General features: G+C 58.6%; 2 protein-coding genes across 11 annotated transcripts in view; one reads left to right on the top strand and one right to left on the bottom strand.

The window, feature by feature from the left end:
- Positions 1 to 9,243, top strand: part of DENND1A (DENN domain containing 1A) — a 490,265-nt gene extending 481,022 nt beyond the window's left edge. For 5 of the 10 annotated variants that reach the window (XM_034664472.1, XM_034664473.1, XM_034664470.1 and 2 more), the window contains 3 exons: positions 2,098 to 2,226; positions 4,867 to 5,122; positions 6,137 to 9,243. In XM_034664472.1, coding sequence (XP_034520363.1) covers positions 2,098 to 2,226; positions 4,867 to 5,122; positions 6,137 to 7,342 — 1,591 coding nt within the window. In that variant the 3' untranslated portion in view covers positions 7,343 to 9,243. Of the gene's footprint in view, positions 1 to 1,004; positions 1,392 to 2,097; positions 2,227 to 4,866; positions 5,123 to 5,744 lie in introns of those variants that run through there. The other 5 variants (XM_034664475.1, XM_034664474.1, XM_034664478.1 and 2 more) reach the window with 4 other exon arrangements.
- Positions 9,244 to 11,139: 1,896 nt separating this feature from the next.
- CRB2 (crumbs cell polarity complex component 2) overlaps positions 11,140 to 14,811 on the bottom strand; it is a 21,924-nt gene continuing 18,252 nt past the window's right edge. Inside the window, exons 11-14 of the mRNA XM_034663728.1 lie at positions 14,566 to 14,731; positions 14,013 to 14,234; positions 13,319 to 13,436; positions 11,140 to 11,674 (exon numbers count right to left, since the gene is read on the bottom strand). Coding sequence (XP_034519619.1) covers positions 11,450 to 11,674; positions 13,319 to 13,436; positions 14,013 to 14,234; positions 14,566 to 14,731 — 731 coding nt within the window. The 3' untranslated portion in view covers positions 11,140 to 11,449. The remainder of the gene's footprint in view (positions 11,675 to 13,318; positions 13,437 to 14,012; positions 14,235 to 14,565; positions 14,732 to 14,811) is intronic.

Genomic DNA, 14,811 nt, shown 5'->3' with positions numbered 1-14,811 from the left:
GCCGTGGATGTGCAGGGAGAGTGACAAGGTTGGGTCTGTGATTCCCAGCAGGGTTGCAGTGACTGTGCAGAGGGGCCCTTCGGCTGCGCCGCGTTTTCTGTCCCAGGGGGTGTGGCAGGAGCTGGGCGGCCCTGTTCTGTGAGTCATGTCTTCCTGCCCTCTCTCCTGAGTCCAGAGGAGACCACTCCATCTAAGCTAATGCTCTCTGTGGTCCAGGAAGAGCCCAGGCCCTACCATCGAGGTAGGTGGCCTGGGCAAGGAGAGGAGCCCAGTGACCTGCCTCCTCCCTGTGCCTGTGTGCGACCCTGGCCAAGTGGCTTCCCTCTCTGAGCCTTGGTCTCCACTTCAGTATTATGAGGACAAAGCTCAGCCTGCCTACCTTCCAGGGATGGCACAGGAACAAAGGGTCTAGGCCAGCACGTGCCAGGGAGCTCCGCAGCACTGGGAGCCAGCCCTAGTTCTACTTATAAAAGACTAGCATATTCCTGGCGACAACTGGCTTAGCACCCGTGATGGCAGATGACAGCACAGCCCACTCTCCTGGTCCCTCACCACCTTCCAGTGTGGTTCCCATTCACTCTTTCAGACATGGTGGCCTTTCATGACATGAAACCTGGATGGAATCGCATCGGAAAGCGGAGAAAGGAGCCCGCTCTGCCTGGGGGTGGTGGGAGAGGAGACTGCCCCCCACTTGGGCACCCCTACACTTCCTGCCCCATCCTCTCACGAACTTCACCACTGCCCCCTGGGGATCCTTGGGGCCTGCCCCGCCCGGTGTGTGGGCCCAAACAGTGGGGGGCCAGATGAGACCCGAGCTTGCCGGTCTGGCGCCCCTCTCCCAGGCCTGCGCCGCTCAGGGGCCCTGGCCGGTGTATAATTCATGGCGGCCGCGCGGACTTTCTCGGGGCTGCGAGGTGTTTGTGTTTATGGAGGTAGAGCTCACAGGTGGCTGACAAGGGAGATGTATTTTTTATAACAATGAATATTTAATTTCCACATCACAGATGAAAAAGACTCTCTGAAGAGGCGTGTGAGAGAGACTCCAGAGAGCAGCCGCTAATCAGAAGAGGGCCTTCTAGCCGGAGCCCCTCCACGTGGCTCACTTTCTTCTTTAACTTTCTATTTTTATGTTTTCCTGATTATTGAAGTCAATATGCACATTGTGGAAAGTGTAGAAGACACAGAAAAATAAGAAGGGGCAGAGTGGGGGGAAGTCACCCCCAAGCCCGCTAGCTTTTGTCGACGTGTACGTACAGCCCTTTCCAGTCTTTTTTCTCTGCTTTTTCCCAGAAGTAGGGGAGAGAGAATATAGTATAATTACAGTTCTGCATCCTGGTGTTGAGATTTTTTTTTTTTTTAAGATTTTATTTATTTATTCAACAGAGAGATAGAGACAGCCAGCGAGAGAGAACACAAGCAGGGGGAGTGGGAGAGGAAGAAGCAGGCTCCTAGCGGAGGAGCCTGATGTGGGGCTCGATCCCACAACGCTGGGATCACGCCCCTAGTCGAAGANAGAGGAAGAAGCAGGCTCCTAGCGGAGGAGCCTGATGTGGGGCTCGATCCCACAACGCTGGGATCACGCCCCTAGTCGAAGACAGATGCCCAACCGCTGTGCCACCCAGGCGCCCCTGGTGTTGAGATTTTTACCTTTTATAAACGTTAGAGTTAATGGGTGGCTACTTCAGTCAAGTGAACTGTCATTCACCAGCCTCCTAGTGCTGGAAATGTAGGATGTGCCATGTTTTTATATTATAAACATAGCAGTGATGAACATCTTCGTGCATCATTCTTTGCTGTGTTTAGGGTTATCTAAAGGGAAGTGGAAGGTAGGAGGTCATAGGTGACTGGATCACACGTTTAAGGCTCTCGACACCTATGGCACTCTCGGTTTCTTTCCTGTTTGGGACCGGCTGCCTCACCTCGGCGCCCGTCAGGCCTCGCAGGCCCTCTGGCCTTTTCCAGGGAGCCTGTACCTCAGAGTGGCCGAGGGAGGCCAGGGCCAGGCACTGAGTCCAGAGGCCCCCCTCCCACCCCATCACGTGGAGTTCCGAGGGTGCCTCCTAACTGCCTCTTCTCTCTTGTCTTCCTCTGCCCCAGCCTAGTAAAGCCCTTGCGACACTATGCGGTCTTCCTGTCCGAAGACTCCTCTGACGATGAATGCCAGCGGGAAGAGGGCCCGAGCTCTGGCTTCACCGAAAGCTTTTTCTTCTCCGCCCCCTTTGAATGGTCTCTCCTTCCTTCTTCCACTTCTCTGAGCTCAGCTTGGTGACTCTCCTGGGCCGCGTGGGGGAGGGGGGCCGGTGCCGCTTGCCCTTGTGCGTGGGGAGGGCTGTCTGGAGCTGCTGCCTTCAGGTGCCCCCATGCCAGCTCTTGGGGTGAGTGCCCAGGACGTTCATTCTGCCAGGCCCCACAGGCTCTGTGGTGAGGAGTAAGCGGACAGGAGTGGCAGGGCCTACAGGTGTGAGATGGGAGTGTGCGTCCCTGTCCCTTACCCAGGAGAATGCACTTGACTGTTAAAGGAAGGGGTTGTTGATGCCCGAGTCCTCTTCTTATTTCAACACATCTCCAAAAACTATGGAGATGGAGGGTCAGATTTTAAGCTTTTAAAAAAAAAAGTATTGATACGGAATGTGTCTATTATTGCTGACAGATCCAGGTGTTTTCCTTATCTGCCTGACCGTAAGGTAATTTTTATTATTGTTTAGAGCCTGAGCCTCGTACTAATTAAAAAGAAGGTTCACCCACAACCCAGCAACCCCCCAGTGTTAAGCTTTATCAGTTTCCCTTCCTTCACCAGTTCTCGCCCCTCCACCCACAAGTTTTTCGGGGCTGGGATTGAGCGAAGGGACCGCTTTTGTCCATGGTTTTTAACAAAGCTGAAGTGTCTCTGGTGGGAGCCTTTGAGGGAAGAGCACTGCCCTTTGCTGAACACCCACGGGGCCCACAACCACCATCTCCTAGAAGAGGGGCTTCTTCCCCTCCAACCCCCTCCCAGTTCCCCTCCCTTGGCCTGGGCCTCTGGGTTCCTCAGGGCACCTGATAACCCCCCCCCAGCTCTGCTCCTGCCATTGCCCCCCAGGGGTAGGAGGGTTCTGGACCTTTCTGCCACCAGCTCACCTAAGAGCCCAGGCGTCAGCCCTCTCCTGATCTCCTCACTTAGAAAGCGGTGGCCTAAGTCAATGCTGCCCGAGTTCACATGCCACCTTCTCTGTATATTGAATCTTCCTTTAAAATTTTTCTGTTAAAACTTCAATAAGTTAACTTTGTCCTAAGCAATAATATCTCGATATTATTGGCCTAATATATCAATTATCATTTCTACTATTAGTTAAAATAAAGATAGAATCATTGGAATAAGAAATGTTCATCCATGTGTCAACTCAAAATCACCTTGCGGGTAAAAATGCTCTGCCCGGGTGACATCCAAGGACTCCCCATCAGAGTCCAGGGGGTCTCCTCACTCTTTTTAATTCATTGAGGCCTTAATTATTTAAATAGTGAATAACGCTCACTCCCTTAGCCAGGCCCTATGAAAAGTATAGGCTTTTGTGTGTATGTGATTAAAAAGGAAGTGGCCCATATATTAACTATACTAGAGTCAAATAAAAACAAATTACACAGGAAAAAAAAAAAACACCAAAAAACAAAAAAAAATAACCCCACCCATCTTAAGTCAAAATAAAATGGTTTCTTTTTAAAGAAAACATTTCCTTCCTTAAGTGTAAGGAGCACACTGACTTTTCTTTATCCCCTTCATTGTGTTCATACTTGGTTAAAAGGTCTTTAATTCCTTGGTCAGATGGCTCAGAGGAAGTGGGGACTTTTGAAGTCTCTCATACTTGGTGTCCATGGCTACCTTTTGCTGTGTGGCATAGGGTGAGTTACTTAGCCTTTCTGAACTTGAGGGAGATAATGAAGGCTGATGGAGTCCTTGCCAAGGTCTGGTCTGTTCGCTGTGCCCTCCCCTCTGTTGGGTGTTCCCTGTCCTGGTTCCTGCACGTGGGCCTTTGGGACCAGCAGGGGGCGCCCTTCCCCCACTTTAGCAGAGGCATGGTCAGTTTCTGCTGGGACGCGGGCTGAGCCAACCCCAACCTTTACTAGAGTCAGGGTTGATCCAGGCACCATTCTCCACGTACCCAGTGGTGCCCTGGGGCTCAGGCTTGTGAGAAAGGAGAGTAAGAGAAACCTTTTGTCACCCATGCCTGGGTCAAAGGTACAGAATGCTGTTGACAGCTTCTGTTAGTCGGGTCACATAATTACCACCCCCGCTTGCAAGGGAGGTGCACTCTGGAATGGGGGAGAGGCTGAGGTTCAGAGAGGTTAAGAGACTTTCCCAAGGTCCCATAGCAAGAGATGGTAAGACCAGAGCTAGAACAGGTCAGCACAGGCTGAGACCCTCACAGTTCCCCCTGAGGGTCCTGAGCCACCCGGGGCAGTTGCCCTGGCGAGACTTTCCCCAGCTCAGTTACCTATGAGCCACAGGATGGTGGGAGTGCAGACGCCGGGCTCCAGAATGAGCTGCCTCCTCCCTTTTCAGTCGTGTCCTGTTCCTCATGCCTTGTTGGATGGCCTGCAAGCCCACTAGCCAGTTATATGGTGTGTCCTGTGGTTTTCAGGGGAACTAAGTGGATCCCCCAGTGCAAATTTGTCCCACAGTGAGCAGTAGAACCCACATTCAGCCTCAGGTCTGGCAGAGTGCCACTGCCCAGACTCCAGCGCTCACAGGGACCCCAGGACACTGTCCTGTCCCCAAGGCTCGTGGGCATACTCCTCAAGGCCTGGAAGTTCCGGGGGTGGGGGCTGCTTGCGCGTCCTGTGGAGGCTCCGGGTGGGAGAATCAGCCTGCTCTGCCCCTCCCCACCCCAGGCCTCAGCCGTACCAAACACTTAAGGAGTCAGACAGCGCAGGCGATGAGGCAGAGAGTCCAGAACAGCGAGTGCGGGAGCCCACGGGCCCTGCCCCCGCTCCGCCTGACCGGGCTGCCAGCATCGACCTTCTGGAAGACGTCTTCAGCAACCTGGACATGGAGGTCCCACTGCAGCCACTGGGCCAGGCCAAGAGCCTGGAGGACCTTCGGACCCCCAAAGACCTGAGGGAGCAACCGGGAACCTTCGACTATCAGGTATGATGCCAGCAGGGGCGGGTACCTGCCAGGGCTGCTACTGTCCACATGAGGCAGGTACCCCCATGTGACAGGGAAGGAGACCGGGGGAGAAACAGCAGCTTTCCCAGGGTCCTCAGCCGATGCTCGGGGTCGTTCTGCCTACAAACCCACGGGGCAGGCAGCGCCAGTGATTGCTTAGGAACGCTACACCTGGCGGAAATCGGCCCCTCACTTCCGTGCACGCGTCAGACAGAGGCGTGCTGCTGCTCCGGGCCCCCCCCCAGGACCCCAGCCCCACCAAGTCTCCTTGGACAGCCTCGGCATCAAAATTCCTGGGTTCTGGATTATTTGCATGGGACCACTGATCCGTTGCGACTTGCAATCTGTCACATTCCTTCTCTGTGCCTGTTTCCCCACTTGCAAGTAGAGGCTGCTGACGGATTCGTGGGGTCTGTGGAATTCCCAAAGCTCCCGTGGGCGCCGTGATTCATGTGATTCGTGTGCGCCCTCCCGCCGGGAGTTAGCGTTCCCTGCTGCTGACGCCAAGGTCGCGTCGCTTGTGAGTGGCAGAGCCGGACAGGAGCCCACTCCTGTTTCCCTGCCAGGGGAACCCATGCCTCACTCGTCCTTGAACTTACAGGTGATTAAAAGTGCCCACGTGCTTTGAAGAGTGAAAAAGTCCCGGCCAGTAGATGGTCAATAAATGGAGGCATTTTCCTAAAACTTCTTGGCAACACCGACGTAAAAGGACAAGGGCTTTTTCTGGAATCCCTCTGCACAGTGAGAAAAAAACCCGGCATGGAGTCTGGAAAGTGAGGAAAACAGTGAGGAGAGCCTGGGCTTGGCGTCTGGACAGACCCAGGCTCTCTGCCGGTGACCTGAGCCCAGCCCCCAGCTGCCCTGAGTCCCAGGGAACCAATCAGCCACGCGCCTGGGATCCAGCAACGGGAGGGGCCTGGGGCCGGGGACTTGCTGCCTTCCAGTCTGTGCGGATCAGTCTCTGGTCACTGCCTCCCTCGTTCTCTCTCACAGAGGCTGGACCTGATCAGGAGTGAGAGGAGCCGCGGGATGCCGGTGGCCTTGAAGCTCACCCACCCTTACAACAAGCTCTGGAGCCTGGGCCAGGACGACATGGCCATCCCCAGCAAGCCCCCGGCCGCCTCCCCCGAGAAGCCCTCAGCCCTGCCTGGAAACTCCTTGGCTCAGCCCCGCATGCTGCCAACCCAGGACAGCATCCTGAACCCCAGTGACAAGGAGGAGGCGCCCACCCCCACTCCAGGGAGCATCACCATTCCCCGGCCCCAGGGCAGGAAGACCCCAGAGCTGGGCATCGTGCCTCCGCCCCCCACCGCCCGCCTGGCCAAACTTCAGGCTGCCAGTGCTGCCGCCCTCGGGGACTTCTCCTCAGAGCGGCTCCAGGCCGAGCGGGAAAGGCGAGCTCCCCCAAGCCCAGCCCCGTTCCCTGGGCTCCTCCCCAGTGCTGCCCCCCAAGGACCCACCGAACTGCTCCAGCCGCTCAGCCTGGCCCCCGGGGCCACAAGCACAGGCAGTGATGCCCTACTGGCCCTCCTGGACCCACTTAACACAGCCTGGTCAGGCAGCACTCTTCCGCCGGGCCCTTCAGCCCCAAATGTAGCCGCTTCATTCCCTCCCCAGTTCAGCTTCCCCCCAGCAGGGACCCCCACCCCTTTTCCACAACCATCACTCAATCCCTTCATCTCGTCTGTTCCCGCAGCACTGCCTGCCATGCCCCTGGTCTCCACACCAGCCGGGCCTTTTGGGGCCCCTCCTGCTTCCCTGGGGCCAGCTTTTGCCCCCAGCCTCCTGCTGTCCAATTCCGGCTTCTGTGTCCCACACAGATCTCAGCCCAACCTGTCTGCCCTCTCCATGCCTAATCTCTTTGGCCAGATGCCCATGGGGGCCCACACCAGTCCCTTGCAGCCCCTGGGCCCCCCAATGGTCGCCCCTTCAAGGATCCGAACGTTGCCCCTGGCCCGCTCAAGCGCCAGGGCTGCTGAGGCCAAGCAGGGGCTGGCCCTGAGGCCCGGAGACCCCCCACTCCTTCCTCCCAGACCTCCACAGGGCCTGGAGCCCGCGCTGCAGCCCTCTGCTCCGCGAGAGGCCAGAGACCCCTTTGAGGATTTGTTACGGAAAACCAAGCAAGATGTGAGCCCGGCCCCGGCCCCGGCCCCAGGCTCAGTAGAGCAGCTCAGGAAGCAGTGGGAGACCTTTGAGTGAGCCAGGCACTGAGAGCAAGGGTGAGCGGGGCCCAGCGCTGCGCCTCCAGCCACTGTGCTCCCAGGCTAGCCAGCCCTGCTTCCCCTGCTGCTGTTTCTGCCCAGGTTCTGCTGGTGGGTAGGGATGGGACCCCTCTCTGCTGCCCCTCCTCCCCTACACACCACCCATCTCTGAGGTCTGGCCGCTAGAGAATGGTGCCAGTTCTGGCCTGGGAATGGTCCCAGCCCCTGGGCACCCTGCCACCACCCCTCACCTGCACCCCTCATTAGGTTTTGCACTAAAGAGGTCAGCTGGGCAAATGATTGCCCCAGACCCAGCCCTATCTGCCTTCCCCCTGGAAACCTCCCACCAGGAGCCCCGAGGCTCCACAAGGCCTCTCCTCCCTAGCCCTGTTCTCTTGGCCCAACTGCAAGGTGGCCCTGCGCACCCTACCGGGACCAGCACAGGCATCCGTGGTAGCCTTGGCGTGAGTGCGTCCGCACCGGACCCATGTGTGGAGTTCGGAGTAAGGAGAACCTACTTGGCAGGGCATTTCCAAACCCTCTCTAGCAATACACACACTAGTTCTTTCTTTCGTCAGGCTTCACCCCAGTCCTCAACCTTCAGTTGTTTCTGGCTTGGTAGGGATTTGGGGCTGGGAGGTCCTTGGGAACCCTCTGATAGGCAAACACAGCCCCAGTCAGCCCTGTGTGGGGGCTGGGAGCACCAGCAACTCTTGATTTGTAAAAGAACAACTGCAACAGGTAAATCGAGTGCACTAGGAGGAGTCAGGCCAGCGTCCTGTGCTCTCCCTCTGGTTGCCGGGTTTCTCCAGGTCTCCAGTGTTACTCAGATGGGGCTCGGCCTCTTGTTGCCTGGGACTTGCAAGGGCAGAGCTGAGAAGCAGGCACCCAGATTTCCAACTGGAAAGACAAGCTAAATGCCACAGGCTGATACAGGAGGCCCAGCTGCCCAGGCTCCCTGGGTCAGGAGCGGGCAGGGGCACTGAGCCCTTCTCCAGGTCTTGGCGGAGTGGACAAACTTGGCTTCTCGCAGCTTGGAGACGGGAGAAGGGCCAGTAGCCACCCCCTCCCCCACCCACGTAGCATAGAAATTCCTGAGGCCAACGTCACCAAAGCTCAATTGAAATGTTTTGTTATTGTTTCTTTTATCTATCTTTTCCTTTTTACTTTATTGATTTGATGAATCTTAAAATTGACTAGTTTCAATAAACCAAGTTAAAATATGGCCCATTTAAGAAAACAACCCTCTGAGACATGCAGGAAATTGTGAGCATTTTGACCTGATTTCTCATTTCCTATTTGTGAGTGGTCAGACACACAGTCTCAGAGGTGTCTGACAGGGGAAGGGGGCTACCGGAGGCCCCTCGAACCCCAGGGAGCTTTGTCCCTGTCTGAGGGACCTGTGTGGGTCTGTGAGGCCTGGAGGGTGGGCCCTGAGGTTCTCTGATGTGGGGTGTGAAGAGCTGCTGACCCAGCACAGCGCCCCTTCCCAAGTCTGTCACGGCCCCTTGGGCAAGTGGCTCGCAATCTTCGGAGTGCTCTCTGGCTGCTGGAGGGGAGGGGGGAGCCACGTGATGTCTGGGCACATGGGCACCCCCAGGCCTCTCGGGTTTCCATACAGGTTCCAGATCCACCCACCCATCCTGGGCAGACCCCTAAGCCCTGTCGGGAAAGGGCAGCCTCCCCTCCCCACCCCCGTAGGCAGGGTATGAGATGAGAGGTACGGGTGGGGCCCTGGGGAAGCAGAGCCCCCGCCATGGTCTGTCTCCCCGGCTGGGCTGGGGCTGGTGGCGAGCCCTCCAACTCCCAGGAGCATTGTTATCTCTTCACTTGCTGGACTGAATTTGCACCCAAGGATGAATGTTGTGTGTGCGTTAAATAAAATCATCTTGGGGAGAAGGTCGGTATCCCTGTGTCCTGAGGAAGCTCTGGGGGAAGGGGAGGGCTCGGAGCAGTCAGGGAAGGATTTGACCCCCCAGCCCACACCCCAGCTCCTTCCTTTTGAGCCTCTGAGCCCAGGCCCTTCCCTGTCCCAAGGGGGGTAGGGGAGGCGGAAGCTGGTCGCAGGCATGCACAGGCTTGGCCAGTCCGTGCAGCCAGGTGTTGAGTGCACCCAGACTCCAGGGAACAGTTCAAGAGAACAGCAGGAAATTCAGCGCCATAGATCTCTCACTAGCAAGGGCAGAGCTTCAGAACCAGCAGCTCTGTTGGGTGTTCGTGTTGGGAGAGCTGGACCAAGCACCCAGAGGTGGCGGTAAACACACCCGGTTGCCCATCATCTGGTCATGCCCCCCCTCCCCTGGCTGCCCTGGAAAAGGACAGGTGCCAGAGCCCTTAGGAGCAAGAGAGGACAACGTAGGGCTCCTCCCAAAAAAGTGGCACTGCTTTTATTTATTGGGGTTTCATGTGTCTTAGAAGAGTCTGCAAGAATACAGGTTTGCCAAATCCCTGATTTAATGAAATAACCAAGGTACCAGCTATGGTTAAGTCACTGGTACCAGATGTCCCCTCCCCCACTTTCCCAGGAGTCATGATGGAGAAAGTTGGGGGAAAGGTACGAAGAAAGCCCCTTACCCTAGTCCTGTCCCAGCCTTGGCTGAACCCCTCGGTCTCGGCCACCCACCTGCTCCGTTATCACATGGTTCTACTTCAGATTTGACGCCTGTGCCTCTGGAAGCTGGTGAGACCCTGAGGGGAGCTGGGTAAAGTCAACCACCAAGCTCAAAGTGGAAAGGGGTCTCCTGGCCTTGGCACAGGAGGCACTGGCCTGGGAAATGGGAAGGACAGAAGGGCATGTCTTCAGATCCGGGACAAAGGGACTTCATGAAACTAGGAGGAGGCCAGGCACTCGGGTGGTGGGGGGGTGGGGAGGTGCCCCTCTGGGATTGGTGTGTTGGCATTGCCAGGGAAGGGACTGGAAGCAAAGCAAATTCCTCCTCGGCATCTGTGTGTGTCTGCAGGACCAGCCCCGACACAAAGGGGCAGTGCCAACATTTGCTGAGTTCAGCAAACAACTCTGAGGGCTTCCTGCGAGTCCTGAATCTTACCCTCCACCCCGACACATAACACAGCCATTTAGAGAGGTGACCCGTCTGTAGGTGAAGGAGTGGCCTCCCCAGGCAGCTGTGATGGGAGTGCAGGTGCTGGGGAAGGAGGTGGTCAGCAGCAGGCTGGGGGGTGGGGTGGGCGGGGAGCGGGGCAGAAGATTTGCTCCTTCATCCTCTGGCCTTCTTGCCACCCCCAGGAAAGTCCCCTCCCCCACTTTCTCTCAGCTCCAGGCTGACAATCCTTCCGAAACCTACAAGGGCGACCCAGAGAGCCCAGCAGCAGTTAAGGCCCAGAGCTCTCTCCCCACGCTGATGCCCCCACAAGAGCCCTGGGAGGTGGGGAGAGGCTGCGTCCCCCGGCAAGGTGCTCTGCTCCCGCAGCTCTGCCCTGGGCGCGGCATGTTCCCAAGCGTCCTGTCTCTGGCACAGGGCAGACACCTCTGTCTGCAGGGGCATTTGTTCTGGGAGCCGGGGGCCATGTGCTCATGGCACGTGCCCCCCCCCCAGTTTCCCGGCAGCCTCCAGAGCTGGAGAAGATGCCAGAGCTCGGGGGCCTCGGTCCTGGGGCTAGCCCCAGCCCGGCCACCTGGAGGACAGGTACTGCCCCTGCCCCCCAGCCCAACCCCCCCCCTGGGGGGACTGCCTGCACCCACAACCCTGTCACATGCACACACAGCAGAGGCACGGACATGCCCCCGAGCCCCACGCAGAACACCACACACTGGTCTTTGCAGGTCAGCAGCCCCCGGGGACGCGCTCACACACACTCCTGAACACACTGTGTGTGCCCGCGTGCGCTTCTCCCCGGCTCAGCTGCGTGCTTGCCGAGGCAAGAGCCGGCAGGCCCAGGGGCCAAGTCCACGGCATTGCCAGGCCCCGGTCTGCTTCCCTGAGTGCTCCCCTCTCCTGTCCGCAGCGGGGCAGAGGCGGGGGCAGCCAGCAGGGATCCTGGGCCCTGTGGCTGCGGGAAGAGGCCAGCCACCGGTCGCGGCCTCCTGGGGTCCTCAGGTAGAAATCACGTGGGACCTCGTCGGTGCTGGAGCCGGCAGCCGGCAGGCCTAGATGAGTCTCTCCTCTGGCGGCACCTTGAGGACACTGTCCATCTCCAGCCGGGCTCCGGCCACCTCCTGCTGGCTGGGGCTGTAGGTGCCCTCTGACTGGCGGCGCTTCCTGGCTGCCAGGATCCCTGAGAGAAGGCCCAGGAGGAGGAGGAGGAGGCAGGCACAGGCCGCGGGCACGGCCACCTCCAGCAGTGGGAAAGGCAGGGGCAGCGGTAGGCCCTTCTGCAAGAGATGCAGTAATGAGGGCTGGGGACGCGGGCTCCGTGCCCGTGAGGGGGGGGTACCTAAACTTCACAATGGTCTAATGAAGGGGATGGGGATACTCCCTCACTCCTGGGAGGACAGGAAACTTTGCTTTATTTTGTTTACCACTGAATTCCAAGTGCCCAGAGCAGAGCCTGCCTGGTAGCACTGGGTAAGCAGTAAAGGAGAAAACAGAGGCTTTGCCCAGATTCCCCAGACACGTGACTAGCAAGCCAGGACGGCAGTCAACTCCGTCTGCCCCCAGGGTCCATGCCATGCCCACACCACCATCCTTCAGCCTTGAATTCCAGCTGCAGGCCCTTCCTTTCCTGGCCAAAGTGGGCCCTGCCACCCAGCCTCCCCACTCGACTTCCTGTCCCTGCAGTAAACTCATCCAGTCTGCGGCGCTGGGGACTCGATCCCTCCCCATCCCAAAGGGTGGTCTGGTTTTTTAGTGTCTGTGGAGACCATGCTTATCCCAAGTGGGAGGCCTCTCAGGCAGGAGTAGGAGAGGCTCCCCGGCCAGGTGGCCCATGCAGGGCAGGAGCAGAGGCAGGCCCGCCTAGCGAGGGTGAGCACAGCATCCGTCAGGGTCTGCCCGGCTAGGGAGACTGAGACCAGGCTTCAGGGAGCCCAGGAAACCTCTCCATCTCCCGTCACAGAACCAGGATGCCCCCGTCAAAGATTCTATAGGCCTGGAACTGCGAAGCCCCCATATCACAGAATTCCTAGATTCCAGAGCCCAAGGGTCTCAGATTCACCCGCCCTCCCTCTGTCCTGTGAAGCCTCTCAGCCCACTGGGACCGGGGTCCCAAGTGCCGGTACCCAGCCCTGAATGAGGAAAGGTACCCAGGGCTGGAGAGAGACATTCATACCAGCCCGGAATGGGCCATCCCCAGCCTCCACCCTGGGTACTTCTGGGAGAGCTGTAAAGCCATTTCCTCCCTTGGCCCTGCGAGGAGGGTAGGTAGGGGAGCCAGAGGCTGTAAAAGTTCAACTTGAAAGGAAACATTCCCCAGAAGCAGAGGGGATTTGCGGGTTTATGACGGGGGCTGCCAGCAGCCTGTGGAGATCAAGGCTCCTCTCCAGGCTTCCCTGCCCACATCTCTCCCAGCAGCACCCACTGTGGGCTCACTGCTCACTGGGCCTGTGGCGCTGGTTCCGCCCCTTGGTGGGAAGGGGGTTTGGGGGGAGGTTCCCGCTCAAGCTACCTGCTGGCCCCCACCTACTGGGCCCCTCCTCAGCTGAGCCTCCCTGGCTGCTCTGGCTCAGAATCCTGGGCTCTCCAAATCCTCCTACTCTAGAATCCTGGCACACAGACCACTGGAGATTACAGGCTCTTGTATCCACCAACCGAAATCCCAGAATTCCAAGATCCCGTGGGTCCTGAATCCTGGTCCCAGAGAGGACTTGCCAGAGCCCAACTGTTTCGCTGCCAGTCCCCAGAGGGATGGTGGGGCCTCCCAGGCTCTCCCTGAGTCTCCTTCCCTACTACTCCCCGCCCCACCACAGGCCTGGTTCAGGAACAGCAGCACGACCGGGTAGGTGCCCCCTCTCCCCCGCCAAATCATCTCACTAAAGTCCAAAACAGGGCTCTCGCCAAGCCCCAGTGGCATCACTCACCACCACTTCGCAGAACTGGCCCGAGAACCTCGCACTGCAGATACATTCGTATAGCCCTCCAGCCGCCCGGCAGGTGCCGCCATTCAAGCAGGGGTTGGCCTCACAGGGGAGCTGACACCTGGGAAGCAGAGACGGCGAGGCTCTGAAAGCTGTTCCCTCCCGTGCGGCCTCCGATCTGCTTCGGCTTCTCAAGCTCCCTCCCCCAATACGCAGGTGTCCATCCACTGTCGCCATGCGGTCCCCGCCTGGCAGGACCCTGCTGGGTGACAGAGGCCCACTGTGACCGCCACAACCACCCCCCTTGGCCCCAGCATTCACGACAGAGCATGACCCGCCTGGTCAGAAGTGCCAGGGAGCCTGTGTGAGGGCAGCTCCCCAGGGATGCGGGCGCCTTCTCTCCTCAGTGGGCCCAGAACCTGCACTCTCACAGTCTCCCTGGGCAGTCCTGACACAGTGGGCTGAGGGTGAGGCCCTGAGAACCACCACCAGGCCACTACTTCCCCAGGGGACGGCATAACACAGGATGGCCTCGGGAACCCCAGGAGAAAAGAACTCAAGTGACAGAGGCGGGCCATCTGGCCCAGTGGTCACTGAGGGTTGAGAAGGTGAGCAAGGATCCACGCCCCATCCTGCCGGCCCTGACTGGAGGGGACCCGGGGCCCCTCCCTGCCCGGCCCCCAGTACCCAGGCCCACCTCTGGCCAGCAAAGCCCTCCTGGCAGCTGCAGTTGGCCCCCGGGGGCCCCCCCTCACAGGGGCCGCTGAGGCAGGTGAGGTTCAGCCCACATTCCTCTGGCAGGATGGGCCACCTGGGGAGAAGCACAGAGGCTGCACTGGGGGCAGCTCGCTGGGGCCCCGGCCCAGCCCCCAAGGCCACCGCAGGCCACCACAGTCCCCCTGAGCCTCCACGTCCTGAGCTGTGGCATTCAGGGCCCACCTGCTATAGACCCCGATATCGATCGTGGAAGTGGCACCTGAGGGGGAAGGGATGGGGCACAGGGCTGTCTTCCTGTGGCTTCAGCCCCACCCCCAACAAGGTGTGTAACCTCCAGACCCTGGATGGGAACGTCCCTCCCCCCGCCGTTCGGAGTCCTTGGAGAAGCTGATGAATGTCAGGGCTCTCCTTGGAACAAAGGCACGTTGCTAAACGTAAACCTTGGGCCTGACATTCCTCCTGGGGGAGGGGGAAGTCACGCCTCTGCCGGACAACCTCCATAAGCTTGCTCCAAAAGGAGCGGGGAGTCAAACCCAGACAGAAGAGGGGAAGCATCGAAGCCTCGAGCCACCTCACTCTGCCCCTGCCATCCTCGCAGGACTAATGGGGATGAAGGTCCGTCGATGGTGGGTGGCCAGGCAGAGAGGCTCCAAGCTGTCTTCCCAAATCTAGCTCTGGGTTCCCCCAGCCCCGACCCCCCTACCCCCAACAAGAGCGTCATTTGTCTCAAATTCAAACTTATCTGGGTTTATCTGGCAATGCTAGGGACTGCCGTTCCC

The sequence above is a fragment of the Ailuropoda melanoleuca genome, chromosome 7, assembly GCF_002007445.2.
Source record: "Ailuropoda melanoleuca isolate Jingjing chromosome 7, ASM200744v2, whole genome shotgun sequence".
NCBI classification, from domain to species: domain Eukaryota; kingdom Metazoa; phylum Chordata; class Mammalia; order Carnivora; family Ursidae; genus Ailuropoda; species Ailuropoda melanoleuca.
This window is presented reverse-complemented; position numbering and strand designations above follow the sequence as displayed.